Here is a 20,664-nt window from a genome sequence, read left to right on the forward strand (position 1 = left end):
CTCTCACCTAATACTATTACTACTACTGTTAGTATTACCACGACTACTACTACTACTACTGCTGCTGCTACTGGTGAAATCCTTGATACAGGGCTCATGCCTCCCAAGTCTCATATTTTTGAAGACATTTAATAGACATTTATTAAATACTCACTAGTCTAACTTTATGTTTCAGTTTCACCACGTGTAAAATATCCATCAGGGTTTCCCAGCTTCAGTCATTTTCCTATTACCTTTGCATATTGGTGTACAATCTGTCTGATTATTTTCTTCAGGATTCTTCTTTAAATCCATCGATCACCTTTGTTTTATGTGATTTCTTTTATAATCTATTTAGTATATCCTTTTCACAAATGGAAAACCAGCACCTTATGCATTAAGTGGAAAGGAACTATAAACCTAATTTATAACTATTGTTTTATAAAGTTTCCCCAAGTGCCAGCTAAAGACTTCTCCTATGTCACCTGTGAAGTACGACATTGGTGTCAGAGCTTTACTTGAAAGGGGCTGTAGCAGAGGCTGTCAGTTCCCTTTGACCTTTCTGCTCCCTTGTGGTCTCTACCTTCTAACTGCCGAAGTCTGCACCTCTGTACCAGAGAGCTTTTTCCAGAGCATAGAAGACCCCTCTGCCCTGCTCTCCAGGCTGCCAGGGAATTCACATCCCTGAGAACGGTAGCCTCAACCCATGCCTGATGGGAATCCGTGGAGAAGTACCCCTGACCTCTCACCCCTCTGGTGGGATACTTCCGAGGTATGTCTTTTACTTGATTTCCCAGAGTTTCTCTGTAGGGTTAAGTTCCAGTCGCTTCCTATAGTTGCTGGCTTGCTACCATCATCACCCTATTGGCTGCCTTCCTTTCCTCTATCACCTCTCCAACCCTTCACCAGTGTGTCTGCAACTCTCACATGAACTAGTTGCTCTCAAATCCTTGTTTCCAGGTTTGCTTCTAGTGAAGCCCAAACAAAGTCAGGGGCTGCTTGCTAGTCAGGGGATGACGATCATTTTTGACACTCATCAATTGAGGTTTGCATGATGTATGCTCTACTCAACTCTGCTGTCTGTGCAGACTTATCAAATGATGAGTGGGAACAAGTACAGTCACAGATATTTTATCCAGGTCCCATTTTCCTACCAAAGTAAGAATTTAAAAATATTTTCTAGAAAGAAAAAAAAAGTTGAGCTAAATCTAAACGGTTTACAATAGTAACGGCTCTTCCCAACATACACAAGTAAACATGAGAAAAGGTTATATTTGGATATGTCCTTCAGTGGAGGAAATATGCTTAAAGCCTGGGAGTTATTAAGCAGAGAAATTGGTTATACATGCAAATGATTATTTGGAGAGAATAGTCGTAAATGTTCACCACGTAGTACTATCATCACAATAATGACCCTGGTTAATAATTCCAAAATCCTCACAATTTTATCACACATGCTCTCATTTAATTGAACCTTCCCTGGAAAAGCTATTTCATTGTCTCCAGCACTCAGTGCAGGAAATGAAAACATAACAAAAACTGCTTGGATTAAAAGGGCAAGTTTGTTCTGCTTTGTTGATTGAGATGCTTGACTTATATTCTACTTCATCTCTTCAGAAATTCCAACATTCGTGTTGTTCCTTTGAAAGACTCCTGCTCGCTTACTTGACATTCAGACTGCTTTTTCAGCCATTGATGGGGCTGCTTACCAATGGATTTCATTGGTCACCACAGAAATCCAGCTGTCCGAATTTCTCGGTGCTGAGTATATAGCAATGAGCAAAAAAAAAACTTGTCCCAGCCTTCATGGAGCTTATAGACTAGTGAGAAGTCTAAGCCATTAATCAAACAAACGAATCCTTAGAAAGTACAAGTGCTATGAAGGAAGAGGATGGTATATTCTGAGAGAGAAATCAAGGAAGTACTTATTTATTTGTGTGAGGATTATCAATTGGAGGTTACGATCAGTTAGGAGTAACAGAGTCCTGATGAACAGTTGCTTAAACAATTTGGAGAAGTCTAGAAGTGAGCAGACCAGGGTTGGTATTGTAGCTCTTCAGTGTCATCAGGTTCTTTCTAACTTTCTGATCTGCCATCATTCAAGTATGGTCCTTGGCTAGTATAAGTCTGCTAGAGTACTTTCATCATGACACAGATCCAGACACAGGCAAGGAAGGAGGGCCAAATACAAACAGGGAAATTTTCCGGAAGTACAATCTAACAGTTTCTGTTCACACCTTATTGGCTTGAACTGTGTCTCATGGTCACTCCAGTTGCAAAGGAGGCTGGGAAATGTAGAGTTTTAGTGGGAACTTCACCACCAACAAAATCAGAATACTGTTAATCAGAAGAAAGAAAGAATGGATCCTGGATAGGCAACTAGCGATCTCTGCTAGAGTAGTGCCATTCACTCGAATATAATGAGACTGAGTCCAGTAAAGCAGAGCAGAAACTTTATTCTTTGATCAAGGAATAGAGAAGGACGAGCTCATGCTTTAAGGCTCCTTCTTCCTAGAGGGAGGAACTTTCTCTATTTATAGAGCTGTGATGTGGAGTGATTAAATTCTTTTAGGCATGTGTAGTTATTCTGTTACATTTGGCCGTTTTGCACAAGGTCCTTTTTGCACACGATGCCCCATCACCTCTTGGTTTTCGCACTTGGTACCTTGGTCTTGCGGTTGGGAATCCTTTTCAGTTCCTGTAAGTAAGCATTGCTGATGACATAGTTTAGGTATTGAGAAACGTTAAACATTAGGGTCTTGTGGATGATAGCCCAGTGACACTCCTTTGAGGAAGTAACATCTAAGCTAAGTTGAAGCTAAAAATGAAGAAGAATCACCTATGCTAACAAGAGTGGAGAAGCATTCCAGGGAGAGAGACTAGCAATATGTGAAAGAAGGAAAGAAGGGGAGGTGAAAAAGAACTTAACTGTCCAGGTTGAGTGTCCCATAATGAGCAAGGTGAGAGTATTAAAGCCCTTTCCTGGTTTCCTATTGAAAATCATGAGGACTGCAGTTAAATAGTAAAAGAATGCTGAGCAGGAATGTTAAATGACTGTTCTCAGAAAGAGAATATTCTATATACCATTCCTCCATGACTCATCCCTTCCCAAATATCTTCAATTTTGAGCATTTCATACTTTTTCCACTGAAAGTATGAAGTGGTGGTCCTTCTTCCTGCCAAACTCCTGATCAGCTTTGTTCTGCACTTTGGAAAAAAGAAATCCTGTTTCCTGTCCTCTGTTTCCTGGCTGCAGCCTCTGGTTCCTCCACTTCTTGGTCTCACGGTGTCTATTTCCGCCTCAGGCTCCCAAACAAGCCCATAGATCACTTTTCTCTTCCATGGTTACTAGTTAGTCATAGAGATTTATCAGAGTGGAAAGTAACGTCTCTTCCTCTGTGGGATTTTTTTTTTTCTCTCTCTTGGATCACTCTCGTTTTTTCTTAGATTAATTTCCCAGACTCTTCTCTGCCAAGGCAGGAAGACACTAAGCAGGTGTTGAGGACCTGGTTCTCCTGGGGAATATACTGGAGCAGCGTTGGTTTGAGACCAGAAATGACGTAATCAGGTCACTGGCAAAATGAAGGAAGGCAAGAAAAACTTCAGGGTTTTCTATCTTGGGTGTGGGGATTGAGATATTACAAAATGGTCAGGAGGGGTGGGGAAAAGGTGCTTTGTCTAAGAGAACAGCTTCTGGGTTTGCATACGTTTTCCCACTTCTAGGCTGGCTGAACTTCAGCTAGGTATTGGACTACTCTGAGCTTTGTTTTTTTCATTTGTAGGAAAGAAGGTAACAGTTCCTACCTTATCGAGTTATTGTGAGGATTAAAGAAAACGATAGCTGTAAAGTACCTGTCATAGCGCCACATAGAAAGCACTCAGCAAATGATCATTACTACTGGTGAGATTTAGATCATGTGTGTTTTGTAATTAAAAATAATGAATGATATTCTCCATTCCAGCTTTGAGAAAAAGAATATGGAAGACCAGTGTTTCCTTCATGGAGAGGGTGGCTTAGGAATAGATAACATGAAGAAGTTTGGCAGCAACTCTGAGCCCTTCCTCCATGGAGACTGAAGGGACAGATCACAAGGTCCTTAGAGTGAGGGCTACCTGGGATGGATGATAGATCCCAACCCACCTGGGAAGTGCCTGAGGATGAGGGAGACACAGCCTGCTCTGGATTCTCTCCAGCGCATCAGTGCATTAGTCTATCAACAGATGAGCAGAATTCCAGCTCAGAATACAGATTTAGGATTCATGTTTCTCACTCTCATGATCTCTCAGAATCTTTCAAGCAGTCTGCTAGAATTATTCTGACTTTGACTGTAATTCAGAGCTTTGTTTTCCTATCCCACGAAACTGCTAGCTTCAAAAAATGAATTGCTGCCCAACATGAGAGGATTCAGGCATGGCACCAGGCGTGTATCTATTATATATGTCATAAATTTACGTCTTAAATGCTGTATCAGTTGAAGCCGATAGCCAATCAGTTGAAGCCAAAAGAAGCCAATAGCCCTAAAATCTCAGTGGTTTAAGACAACAAAAGGTTATTTTGTTCACACTACACATCTAGATACAACTGTTCCTGGCAGGGAGAAGGGGAACACATAAAATCATATTCTGAATAGTAGTTTTATAAACTACTGCCCATATTCCAGTAGCTCAAGCAAGTTCTGTAGCCACATCTAACTTGAGCAAAGAGTTCTCCTGTCACTGTGTTAGGATTTTCCCCATTCAATGGGCCTACCTGTAGTCAGTATAATCTAATTATATAAGGGTGTCTTGAACCTTTGAAATTATCTGGCTTGAAACTGTAAAGGATTAACCAATGATCTGATTAAAATCAGGCAGGATGGGGATTTTGAAATGCCTAAGTGTCACTTTTGAGAAAACAGTCATGTTTTGTCCGCTCATTACGTTCAAAATCAAACCGGTTTCATGCCTTACATTCGAGCATTAACATAGAAACAGAAAGTTTGGGCCATAAAATAGTCAAGCTATGTACAATAGCAGTGGTGATTTTTCTTGACAAATGGTCACAATAATCTTTGTGAGAACAATAGATCTAGTTTATTAAATCTTTTCCAAAGGAGGGCTCAGGACAGAAGTGTCATGATAAGTTAAGTCTATATAGCTTCATTACCTTATTCCCAATTAATTCTACTTATAATTTAGTAGTTGAGAAAGTAATCGATGTGGTTGAAGCATGACTTCAGATCACAATTACCACTTAAAACACGAAGAACACACCAAAACTCAGATTTGCCTGAATCCAAAGGCCAAACTCTGAACTAATAGCAGTAAATGAATGAGACTCCACTGAGGGAACCCTATAGACTTGGTGGGAAATTTTGGTTGGATATGTATATCCTTATTTGGTTGTTTTCCACATTTGAGGAGGAGGCACAAAAGGAATTCACCTAAGTATATATGGCAGGTCTTATATCAACCAAAGATTAACTCTAGTTCTGGAAGTAATAAAATACCGTTACACTTCCAGTCCTCAATGGAGAGCATGCTCGCTGGATTGGAGTGTTTTGTGAGCTAACTTGCCCTGGGAAAAGTCTGACTGGCACTTCAGCCTTTTAGCCTATATTTCCCCTATCAGATTTTCAGAAACTTCTGCTTCTCATAAACTCAAGCCAAAGCATGACTGTGCCTAAAAGATGTAATAGCTCTTCAGGAAGGAAAAGGGCTGCCCAGAATCCCAAGATCAGAATCATCTGGTGCTGTTTAAAGACTTGGCGAAATGTCAAAGTTGACTGAATTTTCTAGGGGTAACCTGAAAATTTTATTTCCTAGGAAGGGACTCCTTGACACTAACGCTTCTTTCTCCTAATTCTGTGATGGTCCCTAAGTCTAAGGACCCTAGAAGATAGTCCTTGGTTCCACCAGCATTCTTGGAGCACTTCCTCTATGGCCAGATATATGCGGTGATATTGTGCTGGACAAAACATGGTTCCTGCCCTCAAGGAGTTTATAGTCTAGTGAGGGAAACAATACATGACACAGGCAGTGAGTTCAGTTGTCATTTCATTTGAGATGCAATGCCACATTTAATGTTCTTTACAGTAATGCCTTGGATGAAGCATTTGAAGCAATAAGGCATAGTGGGAGGAAGGCTTAGGGAGAGGTGGGGCACCCAGATAGTAAGTGATTCCATTCCTCATTAGCCCTGTGACTTAACCTCACTGAGCTCAATTTCCCCTTCTGTAAAATGAGGACAGTAATATTGACTTTGAAGGGCCATTGTAAGGATTAAATGAGGCAATGTATGTAAAGCATCCAGCATTATGTCTGAGTCAAGGAAGCGCTCATTAACTGTTAGCTAGAATCATCATAATGATGATATCAAAAAAGACGAGAAATAATTGTAACAATGAGATGAGGTTAGAGATAAAATAGAGGCTGGTAAGAGGAAAGGGTTCAATCACTAAAGCTATTTCCTCTTCAATAGTCACCCCTTAACACACATATTTGCATGTAATTTCCAGCTGTCTTTTAAATCCTTAATGAATAGGCCTTTTCTTAAATTTGTGTGTTTAGGGTGGGATGCAGCTAAAGGGGAGATGGTTTAAACTGAATTCAAACTCTTTTCCCTTTTCTCTTGTCTTTTTCTTTCCTGGGGTCCAGAACAATGAGCCTCATTGTGAGGAAGAGTATTTACCCAAAGCCTGTGTCTGTTTAGGATATTTCACCAAGACAGTGAATAATCCCTTATCTATTGAGGAATTTTCACTATCTGTTACTACTGGAATCAAGATGTCATTATTACAGTAAACCTGTGACTTTGCATAGAACGATCACTTTAGTTATAGGAGCGTCATTCATAGTGGCTTTAAGGAACAGAAGCCACAGAACAGTTATCATAGAGAACACTATCAAAGATCTTGATTCTGAGACTCCGGATTCTTTGGTGGCAAGCAACAGAACCAACTCTGGCTTGCTTAAGCAAAAGAAACAATTTATTAGGCTATCGGTTTGCTTACAGATCCCAAAGCAAAGCTGAAAACCAGGTTTCAGAAAATATAGGCACCAGAATAGCTGAAGAAGCAGGAACTAATGGACAAACTTTTGGGTCACCCATACCAGGTGAATCAACTTCATTTATTCTCAGGCTCTTCTTCACTTGTCTGGAGATTTAATTTCCCGAGAGAGAAAATCTGGTTGCCCAAACTTGGGTCTTGGTCATTTGGTGAGCCAGGGGGCATCAGAGCACCTGGAATGACATTCCTACCAAGCCTACCTGCAATGGGAGAGCGGTGGTTAGTTCCCGGAGGAAACTGGGGTGCGACCCCAGAGGGGGACTAGATAAATGGAAGACAACATGAGTTTTGTACTACAGACAGCCTGTAGGGTAGAGATGTAATGGAATAATCATCACCACATTACTTAATGGGGAAACTGAGGCACTGCATAACAGTAGTTGGCCTGAGGGGTCACATTTAACACCAGAAATGAAACTGTCTGACTTATACCAGCCAAGTGGGATTTTTTTTCTTTATTCTGTCCAGCTTGCTAAAGCAATAGTTCAGAGACCTGGCAATGCATCAGAATTACCTGTGGAACTTGTTAAAAATAGAGGAGCTGGGTTTGGCACGGGGCAGGTACATCTGTATTTTTAATAAGCTTCTCATCTGATTCTGTTTACAACCAACTTGGAGGCCTACTACACCAAGTTTCCATAGGATCCAGTATAAAAAAAAGAGCATTGTAGAACTAAAAATGGAATAAAGTGATTTTAGGGAAAAGATTTGGGTTTGGTGATGAAAATTTTTGAGGTCCAATTAAGTGTCTTCATGGTTTGGGGTTTAGGGAATGTGAGGACAGGGAGAACTCTTCACTGTGAATGACAGTCCTGGGCCAAGTGGATTGGGAGGGTTAGGCTGTTGTCCTAGGAAGCACTTGTAGTTGAGCACTGCAAGGAACAGGGCTGGCATCTCTCTAGGGCTGTCCTGCCATCTATGGTGCTGAAGGGGAAGGATCAGATTATAGGGGTAGATTACCCAAGTGTTAAGATCTGGAACACAAAAAGGGTTGGGAAACAGGCCTGAGCTGGCACAGACAGGAAAAGGATCTGTTGCCTTTGTCTTTTTATCTCATCACAACTGGTGACAGGCCACCCTAAGTCTCTTAACCAGCTTGGAACGTGGGGGAGAAGGAAGAATGCTATTCTGCTGGGGAGCCATATTCCTCTACGTTTCACCTGGCTACTCCTGTCTATCCTTCAGGTCCTTGCTTAAATATCGCCTCTTCAGAGAGGCATTCCTGATCCCCCAATCTAAACTAGGTCCCCTGCTGTTTTCTTGTGGATATTTGCTCTTTCCCAGGGCCAGTTGTAAGGGCATGCAACCTGTGCAATCACACAGGGTCCTGTACTTGGAAGGACCTCATGCTTGCTTTAACGCTTTGCTGTTGCCGTCTTGAAATTATTAACAATTTTGAACAAGGAACTCTCCATTTTCATTTTGTACTCAGTTCTGCAGGTTATATAGCATGTCCTGTGCTTTCACTTCCTTAAACTTAGTGCTATTTAATTGTAGTAGCCCTAACATCTAGCCTCAGGCCTGCCACTATAGTAAAAGCTTGATAAATATTAAATATAACCATTTGAAATTATTTTTATTTGACAATGTTTGACTTACGTTAAAAATCATATTTATATGGGGTCAACCTAAAATATTCTGGATAGATGGATGAATAAATGAATCTATCATAGATTCATAATGAATCTATGAATCTAAGGAAGGAAAGATACCTTAAACACAGTGTGTTGCTGACCCAATATCCACTTCCTTCCTTCTTACCTACTTCCTTCCTTCTTACCTTCCTTCCACCAGTTTTGATCAGGTGTCCATCCCTTCCCAGTGACTCACAGAAAAATCCCTCCCTAATTCCAAAGAAGATTCTGATCACTCTACATATTCTTTCTCCTAAGAACAGGTATGAATGAGACTCCTGAAACTACTGCAGTTATCTTACTACCAGCCTGATGACAAAACTAACCCAAAGCAAAGAGCAGAGCCAAAGGAATTGTAGAAAAGCAGTACCAGGACATTTTGTGGATAAACCCTGATCTACCTTTGAACTGCTTATTACATGAGGTATAAAATTTCTATGTTGTTTGTTCTGGTTATCTATTGCTACGGAACAATTACCCCATAATGGAGTGGCTTAAAACAGGGTCCATTTTGTTTATTTCACAATTTTGTGGGTGAGGAAGCTAAGCCGGGCTCAGAGAGGTGATCTGCTGTTACGTCAGCTGAAGTCACTCAGTGGTATTCAGCTGGCTAATGGGGCTGGTCTGAAGAGTCACAAATTTGGCATCTTGGTAGTGATGGCTGGCACTCGAGGCTCTGCTTGGGCCTGCCATGAGAGCCCACCCATGTGGCCTCTGTAGCCTGGCCGCCTCAGGGTAGTCAGACTTCTTACACAGGGAGTTCTGGGATCCCAGAGAGAGTGTTCCAACAGGCAGGAAGTGGAAGCTGGCATTCTCTTTAGGACCAAGTCTGTACTGGCACAGTAGCACTTCTGCCATAATCTGTAGGTCAAAGCAGGCACAAATCCCACCCATATTCAAGAGGAGATGGCATAGAGTCTACCTCTTCATGGGAAAAGTAGCAAAGAGTTTATGGTTATTTTCAATCCTCCACATTACTTAAGTCACCTGGAAACAGGTTTTCTGTTATTTATAGGCAAAAGGATCCAAAATAATTAAAGAACTTCAAGGTTATCTCAAGCCTGGGGAGATGTTTCTTCCGTTTCTTCTAACGCAGAGCTCTGTAAATGTTTTATGCAAAGGGCCAGATAGTAATTGTTTTAGGTTTTACAGGCCACACAGTCTCTGTGGCAACTATTCAACTCTGCCAGTGAGGCAACCAGCCATGGAAAACATATGAATGAATGAGCATGTCTGTATTCCAATAAAAATTTTATTTATAGTCACTGAAATTTGAATTTCATGTATCACGAAATATGCTTCTTTTTTTCCAACTATTTAAATGTGTAAAAGCCATTCTTAGTTTTTGGGCTATACAAAAAGAGGCTGATTGGGTTTGGTCCCTGGGCCATATTTCACCGAACACCCCCCCCCCCCAAAACACCTCAAGCTTGCTTTGAGCTTAGTGCCTTTACATGTGCTGACCTCTGTCTGGAATAGTCATCTCCAGGATCTTCACATGGCTTGTACCTTCTCTTCAGCTGGGTTTTAACTCAGGTATTACCTCCTTAGAACAGACTTCTCTGATCACTGTACCTGAAATAGTGCCCCCTACTCTGAAACACATTATCGTCCTATGTTTTCTTTATAGCACTGCTCACTGTCTGAAATTTTGTTCATGTATTTGTTTACATGTCTATTTGCTGCCTCATTTCTAGCCTCACTAGAGTAGACTCTGAATGAGTTAGAGATTGCCTGTCTTATCCTCCTCTATACTCCCTTACCTAGCAGAGTGCCTGGCAGATAATAGATGCTCAATTAAATATTTGTTGAATTTGAGTTGAATGGTTATAATTCAATTCTGTGGGGCTTGACAAGAATATAGAAGGTGACTCCATTTATAGTTATTGAATGAGAGAAAGATAATAAAAGCAGAGGAAGGAGATCAAGTCATCAGAACAACATACCTCTGTTTCAGTCAAAAGCTGAATGGAAAAGTCTTCTCCTCTTGTAAAATAATTCTGACAATAGCTGTTTTTCTCTCTTGGCAGATCTGAATGAGTTACCTTGCTGGTTTGGAGGCAGGGAAAGGGGAAACAACCTTATTTGAGGAGGAAGAGCACCATTGCAGTGGTTGTGGTAGAGTGTTTGAGTGGTAGAGTGGAAGCTAGATTTCTCTAGAGCACTGAGGTCTGCTTTCACAGAAATTCCCAAGATCTCTGAGAGGAAATGACAAAGGTCTTGGGTGACACAATCACAATAGAGATGATAGAGTTGGATGTAACATCAGGCTGAACTTGTCATTAGGAAGGAAAGAGGCAAAAACAGCAGCAGGTACAGCAGTCAGGACAAGGCTGCTTGAGCTTGAACAGAGTGTACCCGTGGTGTTGGGTGGTGGCCAGGGCTCAACAATTTGGCATTGGGCTTTCCAAGCCCAGGGACAGATGTGGCTTCCATCCAGTCCCGCCTCTAGTTATTAAAACAAACAGATCGACAGGGTGGAAAGAGCCCACTGTAGGTGAATATAATAAACAGGAAGGGTTCCTGGGAAGCAGTGAAGATCACAGCTTGGTGAACCTTGGAAGTTAGAAGTTTGTGAGTTCAGTAAGTTCAGGTGAGGACTAGAGCACAAAGGAGAAACAGAAACTGAGGCTGATACGGAAGGTAGCAAGAGGCTGACCTGAAAATCTGAGCATAGTATGGATTGCACTCATAGGCTAGCTGGGCTAAGGAAGTAACTCTGACTATAGACAGTTGATTCCCTATTCGTGGATGAAGCACACAAAAATAGAGATGGAATTATGGCTCTTATCTGGACTTCTTGGTTGCAAGTGACAGAAACGCTAACACAATGTGGCCAAAGCTTAAAAAGGAAATTTTTTGGCTCACATAATTGAGAAGTATAGCAATATGCTAGCTTCAGGTATGGCCAGATCTAGGATTTCAAACAATGTCTTCAATACTTGACTTCCTTCCTTCCTTCTTTCCTTCCTTCCTTCCTTCCTTCCTTCCTTCCTTCCTTCCTTCCTTCCTTCTTTTCTTCCTTCCTTCTTTTCTTCCTTCCTTCTTTCCTTTCTTCATCTCTCAGTTCTTGTTTCCTCTTAGCTTCATTCTCAGATAGGCTCTTCCCATGATTTAGTGGGCTCACATGATCTGGTGTATATCCATCCAGCTTCAAGTTCAACAAAGAGTACCTTTGGCCTTGTTGCTTTGGCAAGTCTAAGAGTTCTATCTCATTGCCTCTGATTAGGTCATGTGTCTGGTCCCTTTTTAAGGGTGAAAAGCCTATTTGGATATACAGATAGAGTGTTCAGCAGTCAAGTTGTTTATACCTATCTGGAGTTCAGGAGGGAGCTCAAAGCAAGGGTAGATATTTGGAGGTTGTTGGTGTGCAGATGGCACTTGCAGCCACGAGGCAGGTTGCGGTCAAATAGGAGGTGTGTGTGAATAGAGGTTTGAGAACCAACCTGGGACGGTCCAATGTTCAAAGGTTGGGAAAATGAGAAGAAATCAGCAAAGGAAGCTAAGGAGGCGGGAACATTGAGAAAGGAGATCCAAGAGGCAGTGAGTGGGTGGTGACCCAGAGGCCAAGTGAAGAAAGATTATTGTGCCTGAAGTAAGAAGCAACCTACCAAATTTTTATTTACCTCAAGTCTCAGTGGGTAGTGTATTTCCATGTGTGTGTGGTTTGTGTAATTTTTTTAGCTTGGGGTCACCCAGCTACCATATGTTCTCTTTGTTCCTCTCCCTAGAAATTCTGAGTCCATGTGGTTGGTCTAGGATTTCAGTTCTAAGTCTGTGTGGTCACAAATTTCACTAGTTCTCTTTTCTTCTTGTGGCAGCTACAAGATCAGTTCACTTTCCTTTCTATACTTCTAAGGAGAGCCTGAGCACTGAGCATCTGCCAGGGCTCTCCATCCATCCATCCATCCATCCATCCGTGACATAGTTACTGAGAGTTTACAATATGTAGGCACCGTTCTAGGCACTGAGGATTCAGCCACAAACCACACAGTCCCAGCACTGTCTTGCCAACAGGGAGCTTACATTCTAGTGGAGTGGGGTTGGGGGAGAGGGAGACAATGTGTGTGTGGGGTCAACAGGCAAAGTAACTTCAAATTGTTATGCCTGCACTGAAGAAAACTATCAGGGGTCGAAGATATAAAATAACAATGGCGACTAAGAGTGGGCACTGCTTAACTTGGGAGGGCAGGGAATCTTCTCTAAAAAGTTAGATCCTGATGTCTCCAAAGTGACCAGCAAATCTTTTTCTTTGTAGAGTCCTGAACTGAACCTGGTTCCAGTTCCTTGAGGCTCTTGATTTCCTCTTGGCTTACCAGAATAATAGAGGAAAACTACTTTCAATTCTGTCTTCATGTGAGCACCTACATTTTCAATTTACATCTGAAAAATCAGTCCTTTAATAATTTTATATAACATCTGCCAGAGGAAGCAAAACATTATAAAAATGGAATTTATCATAGTTCATCTTCCAATAACATGGTTAGTTACCATTTAATTTAGCTAACATTTTTTTTTTTTTTTTTTTTTTTTTAGGAGGGGAGCAGTTATTACACTACAGACACTGGTTTCAGTAAGCAGTTTATGTGCCTCCTATCATTTAATCTTCACAACAGCCCTGTGGGAGGTAGGAACTATTATCATCCCCATTTTACACTTAAAAAAAATCTGAGGCTTAGAGAGATTAACTGTCCAAGGTCACACAGCCAGCAAGTGGCAGAGCTGAGGTTAAAACCCATGCCTGCTATCAAGTCTAAATGTGTAGATACAGCTAGCAATAGATTTCATTCATTCATTCATTCATTTAATCAATCAATCAATTACTCGATTAATCTCTCAACATAGATGCTTTCTCTGGCCCCCTCTGTTGGCAACCCCTTCATGTTTCCCAGCACCCAGGCCTCCTTTCCTAACTTATCATGTGGCATTGCTATTGCTTGTTGCTTTTCTCTCCCACTGGCCAGCAGCAGTCAATTTCATTCTTTGAATCCCTAGTATATAGCTTAGTACCTGCACATAGCAGCCTTAACAAAACAAAACACCCCTTAACTGAAAGAGGGCTGTTAGTTCCTGGACATACAAATAATTTATTCAAGGACAGTCCCTATCCTCTAGGAGTTCACCATTCAACACTAGACATTGTGGGATCCAACCTGACAAGAGCAGTGAGTGAGCTGCTTGAATTGATTCCTATGGTGGAACACAGGGACAAGAGGGCACCGCACTGGGGATGGAAGATGGAGAGGGACACCTGAAAGGATCCATTCATTTGTTCCACAAATATTTATCAATCGCCATAGCACAAGTAGCACATGGTGAGCACTCAATGTTATTCAGTGCTAACCAGTTCTGGGTGTTGGGGATTCCGCAGCATACAGGAAAACTGCGGTGGCCCTTCCCTCGGGAAGCTCACCGTGTAGCGAAGGACGACAGGCAGTGGGAGAAATTATGTAAAATTGTGTTCGATGCCGAACAGGAAAACAACAGGCGGCTGAAATTCTGATAAGGCTATTAGATCCTTTAGCTGAGGGCAGCCGTGGGCGGGTTTTAAGCCGGAGTGGCGGTGACGCGGGCGGACTGTAGGGGGCGGGAAGACTGCAGACAAGAAGAGCTGGTAATTTTAAGATGCAAGTATTTTCTCCCTGACTGGAAGGAGCGAGTGCCTAGGGTCAACGTGGTTGCTTGATGCACTGGGGTTTCTCCGGGGCAGGGGCTGCATTTTGAATGCAAACTCGATTGCCCAGCAATACAGAGCGGGCAGAGGGGAACTGCAGCCCTAATTCCCAGTTTTTTCGTGCTGGACACATCTGAGCTCCTTCGCTCCCCAGACTTGCAGACGCACCATCTCGGACTCGGACCGGGACCACATCAGGCGGGCAAGATCGCAGGTGGTGGGGACCCAAGCACCGCAGCGATTGCCTCCAAAGCTCTAGGTCTGCACACCGCGCGGGCGGGAGGGGGCGGAGCTTGTGCTGCGGACCTCGGCGGTGGCGTGGGGCCCGCCCTCTGCCTCAGGCCCCGCCTCCAGGCCTCTCCGATTGGGTCAAAGCCGCGGAAGGGCCGAGCGTCTTGGGAGGTTCGGGGGTCGGGCTGAGGCGGGCACGCTGATTGGTCCGGCTGGGATTAGGTCATCGCTAGCAGGTTCGAGCGGCCCGGACGCCGGCGGGGCGGCTGAGGCTGCTGTGAGAGGGCGCTCGAGGCTGCTGGAGAGCGAACGAGCGAAAGAGGCGGGGAGGCGGCGGCCGCACTAGCTCGCCCGCCCGCCCGCTCGCTCGCTTCCCGGCGCCGCTGTAGGTCCGCCGCTCCGTAGCGCGCCGCCCGGCAGCCGGGTCCCGGCTCGGCTCACGACTCGCGCGCGCAGGCGGACACCGAGCGGAGGGCGAGCCGGCGCCACACCTGTGGAGCCGACGGCCGTCAGGGGTGCCAGCCCCGGTCCCCCTGCGTGCGTGCCTGGGGCTGCGGGCCGCCCGGGCCCCGGGGGAGGCGCGCCCCCCGGCTGGGCGCCGCGGGCACCATGGGGCTCCCTGCTCTGGAATTCAGCGACTGCTGTCTGGACAGCCCGCACTTCCGAGACACGCTCAAGTCCCACGAAGCGGAGCTGGACAAGACCAACAAATTCATCAAGGAGCTCATCAAGGACGGGAAGTCTCTCATCAGCGCGCTCAAGAGTGAGTGCCCCCGAGCCCGGCGGGACGCGGCCCCGGGGCGGGAGGGGCGGTCGGACGGCTCTCCCCTGGGCGTCCGCGCGCCGGGCGGTTCTCTGTCCCCGGGGCCCCGAGGGACGGGCGGAGAGGCCTGACATGAGCAAGGAGGGAGACGTAAGACGGGCGACACAGCCGCAATCCGTTGAGGAGAGGGACCCGTCTCCCAGCCGTTTGCGTTCCGGGATGGCCCGGAGGTGACCGAGCGCAAGTGGTGCTCCGGGCCACCGTGGGGCGTGAGCGCGGCACACAGGTGTCCCGGAGTGGGGCTTCGCGCCAGGTGGGCACGTCCTGTTGGGGATTCCCATCGCGTCCGCGACTCCAGCTCCCTTGGGGAAGAGTTGCTCAGCCCTGGGTGGCCAGCCGTGGGACGGGCGTGTTCCCTGCCAAGGGGGCGCTGCCTTCCCTCGGGAAAAGGCGGCTGGCACCGCTCCGCTCCCTGTACGCGGCTCCAGCCTGCGCAGGGCCGCAGGTTCTCCGAAAGGCACGGGCGCCACCCGGAGAAGGGCTGGGGAGGAAAGGTTGGTTAGCTAGCGATTCTTTGGCGTATTGGCAGCCAGTAATCCCCAAATCTGGAGTCAGAGCCTTGTACGTGTGCAGGTCCTGATTCTTGTGTTTAGCAGAAGCTGACAGGGGTGGGACTAGGGAATCCGAGTGTTCCTTTACTCTAAACGGTGGGCAAGGGTTTAAAAATAGCATGAATATATCCTGACTCTCTTCCTTTCCCTTCCTCTCCTTTTTACCTCTCCTGTTATCCTTGAAAACTCAAAAGACCTGAGAAGGAATGTCTTCGGTCCTCGCTTAGAAAAGAGAAGTTTAAACGCATCCTTCAAGATTCTGTAACATTTTGAAAAACCACTTTTGCTTATTTCCTTTGGGTAGGAAATTTGCATTCAGTGTATGATTTTTTTTCCCCCTTGACTTTTGCAGAGCCAGAGAGTTTCTCCTTCCGGCCAAACAAGAGTGCTCTGGGGATGAGCGCCTTGGATTGTAAGATGGGTTTTTTTGCTTCCTTTTCAGTCTACCGATTTAAAAATAGTTCAGCCCATCTTTGAGTTTTGAGAATCAGGAATAAGGTGAAGAGACAGTGTGGAATTGTCTTTGACTTTTCTTTGCCTGTCTCTGTGATGGATTTCTTAATAGGTGATACCTTTCAGCCAAGAAAGGTTGTGTTGGCAGAGTAGGGACCTAGCTGTGAGAATTGTTCCCAGGCCTCTTTTAAAGAAGACTTAACAGAAGTCAACAGCCTGAGATATCATTTTGTGAGCCTGTTATTTCTAAACATGAAGAGGGAGACAATGGAACCACAGGGCAGCAGGTGCCAATCTTTAAGGGGTGAACTAATCATAGAATTGTGAGAAAAGACTCTTCCTTTGTCAATGATCAGGGCCTTCCTTGGTTTAGGGAATTCTTGACCCCATTTGTAGGTTGGGCTCCCGAAGTTTGATTGAATCTCAGGCTGGCTTCAATTGGGCCTCTGCTTTATTTAGCGAATGTGTGGAGTGCCTGCTGAGTGCTGGGCATCGAGAATGTGGTGGGGAATAATTCTGCTGCTCTTGTGGCTACAGACTTAGTCCATGTTGGGTACTGCTTCACCCATGAATAATCTCATGTGCTATTATTCATTTTACAAATGACAGAACAGGTTTGGGGAAATCACTAACCCAAAGCTACATAATCCTAGCAGTGGGGCTTAGTTTTGAACCCCCAGGTGGGTCTGAGCCCGAGATGGAGTTCCTGCTGATGTAGAGTTCTTAATCCTGTCCCATCCCACTTGCCCAGAATGGACCCCCTGGACCAGGCCTGTTGGAATTTGGACTTGCATTTTGTATCTCGGCCTTGAATCTGAAGAGGGTGCATGTGTGTGACTAGCAATTTACTTGCCTGCTACTGTTTTTCTGGGGAGAAGGGTAAGAATTCTTTGAGTAGAAGGAAATAATGCAGTGATAGGGTTTAAGAGTTACTGAAGTTGTCTAATGGAATGGACCAGCCCTATACCTTGGAGGAAGACTTACATGGAACTAGATATTCTAATTTCTGTATATCCAACTCTACTACTAACTATACTCTTATCCTAATACTACTACTTGAACATGACCTCTTAAAATAAAGAGGATAAATTTGATTAAGTACTATTTCCCAGACTTCAGGCATTCCATTATTGTTCGGTGCTTGCTACATTGTATACTACTATATTAGTATTTGTGTACTGTTTTTCTTCAAATGATTCTTATCACTACTGTAAATGTAAAGCAAGATTTTTAAAAAGTATATACATAATTATACAAGTAACACTGGTTTAGATGATTTACAGTCTCTTCCAGCTCTAAAATTTTTTTTTATACTTGGTATTTACAGATCTTTGGGTTTAGGTTTCGTTTGTGTGTTAATCTGAGGCAGTTAATCGGAGGCAGTAAAACTGGCCTTCGGGGATTGCCACAGTTCAGCTACGTCACTGTTATAACTACTTCCACTTTATGAGTGAGGATCAGAGAGGTCAGTAACCTGCCTAAGGCGATGCAGCAGTTAAGTGTATTTAAGCCCAAGTTGTCTGATTCCAAAGCCTGTGCACTTAATCCTGAAGCAAAATGGTTCTCTAGGTCAGTTGTCTCTTGAATCGCCTTGGAAATTTGATAAACACCATGGACTTTATAAAAATGAACCCCCGGAAGTCTTTCCCTGGAGTCCACACCTCTGGTCTGGACACAGGAGATAAGCAATAAAATAATTTGGGACCTACATTTTTTTTTTTTTAAATCCTGATTTGGGACTTAGTTCTTATTTGATGTGGAGTAGTGCCTTTGAGACGCCCAGTCACATTTTTTCTGTGCTGATTTGTCCAGGCCTTTTCTATGGACACTTATTCGCCCAGGATCCTTTCCTCGACCTGATTAATCAGTGTCTCAGTGAAAAAGATTCTGTGTATTTAAGTCTCTTTCTTTTTGTAGAGACAATAAGAGGATGGCGATGAAATTCAGACCTACAGAATTTAGAGTTTTAGGATTGCCTCGGTTTGAATCTTGAGCCCATCACGTACTGGTTGATTCTGGGCAAGTCACTAAGCCTGAGTTCCTCCTGTGTAATATGGGAAGAGCCACATAGACCTCCTAGGGTGGTTGTGAAACACTGTGTGTGAGGAAGGTATTTTAGTTCTGAGCCTGGTAATAGCTGCTCAATCAATGGTATTTGTTATCATTTTCCAGCATTCAGAGTTGTCAAGACTTGGAGCAAAAGTCACTTAAGAGCAGAATGACAATTTTTGGTTTGGTTTGGGTATAAGATGTTAGGCCGAGGCCTCCCCCATGCCAGTTTTTGGTAACTTAACCCAGTTGTGTATGTATTAAGCATTGGTGGGAAGAATCCTGGTAACCTGTTTGTATAAAGTCATGGCTATACTAAAAGAAGCATCACAAGTTAAAAAGAAAAAAAAGTCTCCTAACATCTTTGCTATTTCCAATAACATCTGGCCTTTTAAATTTTCAGTCTTCTTGGAAGATTAACTTCCCGCCTTGGAGGCTGGGCGGGCTGCCTCTCTGCCTTGTAGGAAAAGCTTGCAGAATGCATTGGACTTCATGTGTGCCTGTCTCATGGACTCAATGGCAGAACAAATGTGGTTTCATAGAAATGAAAGTGAATCAGGCTGTTGGTTTTGAGGAGTGGTTAGGGTTTTCAGGAACTCTGTTTCTTTCCATCTTGACAGTTGGTTTATGGACTTGTTGCTGGGGATATGCCCCTTTAAATTTGACAGCTGCTTTCTGAGACAGAGTATCTTTTTCCTGATAGTCAAAGGTGGGAGGGGTGAGGCAGAAATGCAAATTTTAAAATACCAACTTTATTGAGATATAATTTGCCTTACCATATAGTTCGCTCATTTAAAGCATTCAATTCAGTGATTTTTAGTACATTCATAGTGTTGTGCAACCATCACCACAGTCAATCTTAGAACAGTTTCATCACCCCCCAAAAGAAACTCCATTCCCTTTAGCAGTCATTCCCCATTTTCTCCCAACTACTCTCCCCCACCCCGTCTCCAAGCTCGAATCGGCCACTCATGTATTTTCTGTCTGTATAGATTTGCCTGTTCTGGACATCAGAAGTGCAATTGAAATAATTTTCTCCTAGATGGTGGTGACCAACTTGAGTTACAGAGTTCTTGATTGGAATTCCGTAAATTGCTCTTCTTCAGGGGAAGGTGAGGTCCCAAAGACTGAACTATGTCCCAGGGTCCAGAGAAGCCCAGGTGTGCTTTTGTGTTTCCAAATCACAAGACGGGAATGGCTTCATTCTAGTTCATGGCACTTTGATGGATGCAGAGATTACCAAAACAAGACTAAGCATCCAGCCCCTTCTCTCAGTGAGCTTTTGCATAGTTAAGTTGGGACAAGGTGTGTGATACTGGGGTCGGTGCTCTTCTGGGAGACCCTTCCCTCCCCACACCCCACAAAATGAAGTGAATGTATTTGTATTTCTCTAGTTGAGCCCATAGTTTTCATGAGACTGTTTGGAGATGACACGCTTTTTTCATTGCGTTCTTGGCAGTTAATAATTCTGAGATCTCTGACCTGCATCACGTCCCCAAGGCGACCATAGTGAATTTTAATGGAAAGTAGTCTAATAATAATGCCAGCAGCTCTTGTTTATTGAGTACTTACCAAGTGCCCAGTTCTATGCTGAGTGCACACATTGTCTCATTAATCCTTACCACCATCCTGTGAGATGGATAGTCTTATTTTTCTGCATTTTGTAGTTGGGGTAACTTGTCTGAGGTCACACAGCTGGGAAGTTGTGCAACCAAGTTTTGGGCCTGGCAGTGGGCTCGAGGGGCTTCTCCTGAACATTACCCTTCGGTGCTTCATTCAACACGCTGGCAGTGTAGATACAAATTCTTCATAGATCCAGACGTTAGAAAGGAGAAACATGCAGCAGGTGCCAGATTAAGTGAGACTATTTTTCCATCCCAGTTGTTTTTCAAACTCTGAGTCCTGGGTAGTGAAGAATAGCTGAGATTTTGCATTGTGCTCTAAAGTTTTGTGTTTCTCTCTCCATCATAGGATTGAAGAACTATTGTAGGCTACAGGGACAAATGAGGGTGTCTGACCCTCTCTTGGTTTGTGAAGCAATAGAGTTTCTCTATGGGGAAGCACTGAGTGATTACCAATGATTCTCTCTCTCTTTTTCATATTTGTAAAAAACGCATACTTTTATAGCATGTATTTCTTTTTTAATTGCAATTTTTTATTGAGATATAAGTAACATATTATTTCAGGTGTACAACATGAAAGAAAAGATGATTCAGTATTT

General features: G+C 43.8%; 1 protein-coding gene across 3 annotated transcripts in view; it reads left to right on the forward strand.

Annotated features, from left to right (window-relative positions):
• ARHGAP26 (Rho GTPase activating protein 26) overlaps positions 1–20,664 on the forward strand; it is a 446,018-nt gene that overhangs the window by 22,282 nt on the left and 403,072 nt on the right. Inside the window, exon 1 of one of the 3 annotated variants that reach the window (XM_081036348.1) lies at positions 14,993–15,330. The exons of 1 other annotated variant lie outside the window; for it this stretch is intronic. In XM_081036348.1, coding sequence (XP_080892474.1) covers positions 15,177–15,330 — 154 coding nt within the window. In that variant the 5' untranslated portion in view covers positions 14,993–15,176. Of the gene's footprint in view, positions 1–14,992; positions 15,331–20,664 lie in introns of those variants that run through there. One more of the 3 variants, XM_081036346.1, reaches the window with a different exon arrangement.

The sequence above is a fragment of the Rhinolophus hipposideros genome (genome assembly GCF_964194185.1).
Source record: "Rhinolophus hipposideros genome assembly, chromosome: 23".
Lineage (NCBI taxonomy): Eukaryota > Metazoa > Chordata > Mammalia > Chiroptera > Rhinolophidae > Rhinolophus > Rhinolophus hipposideros.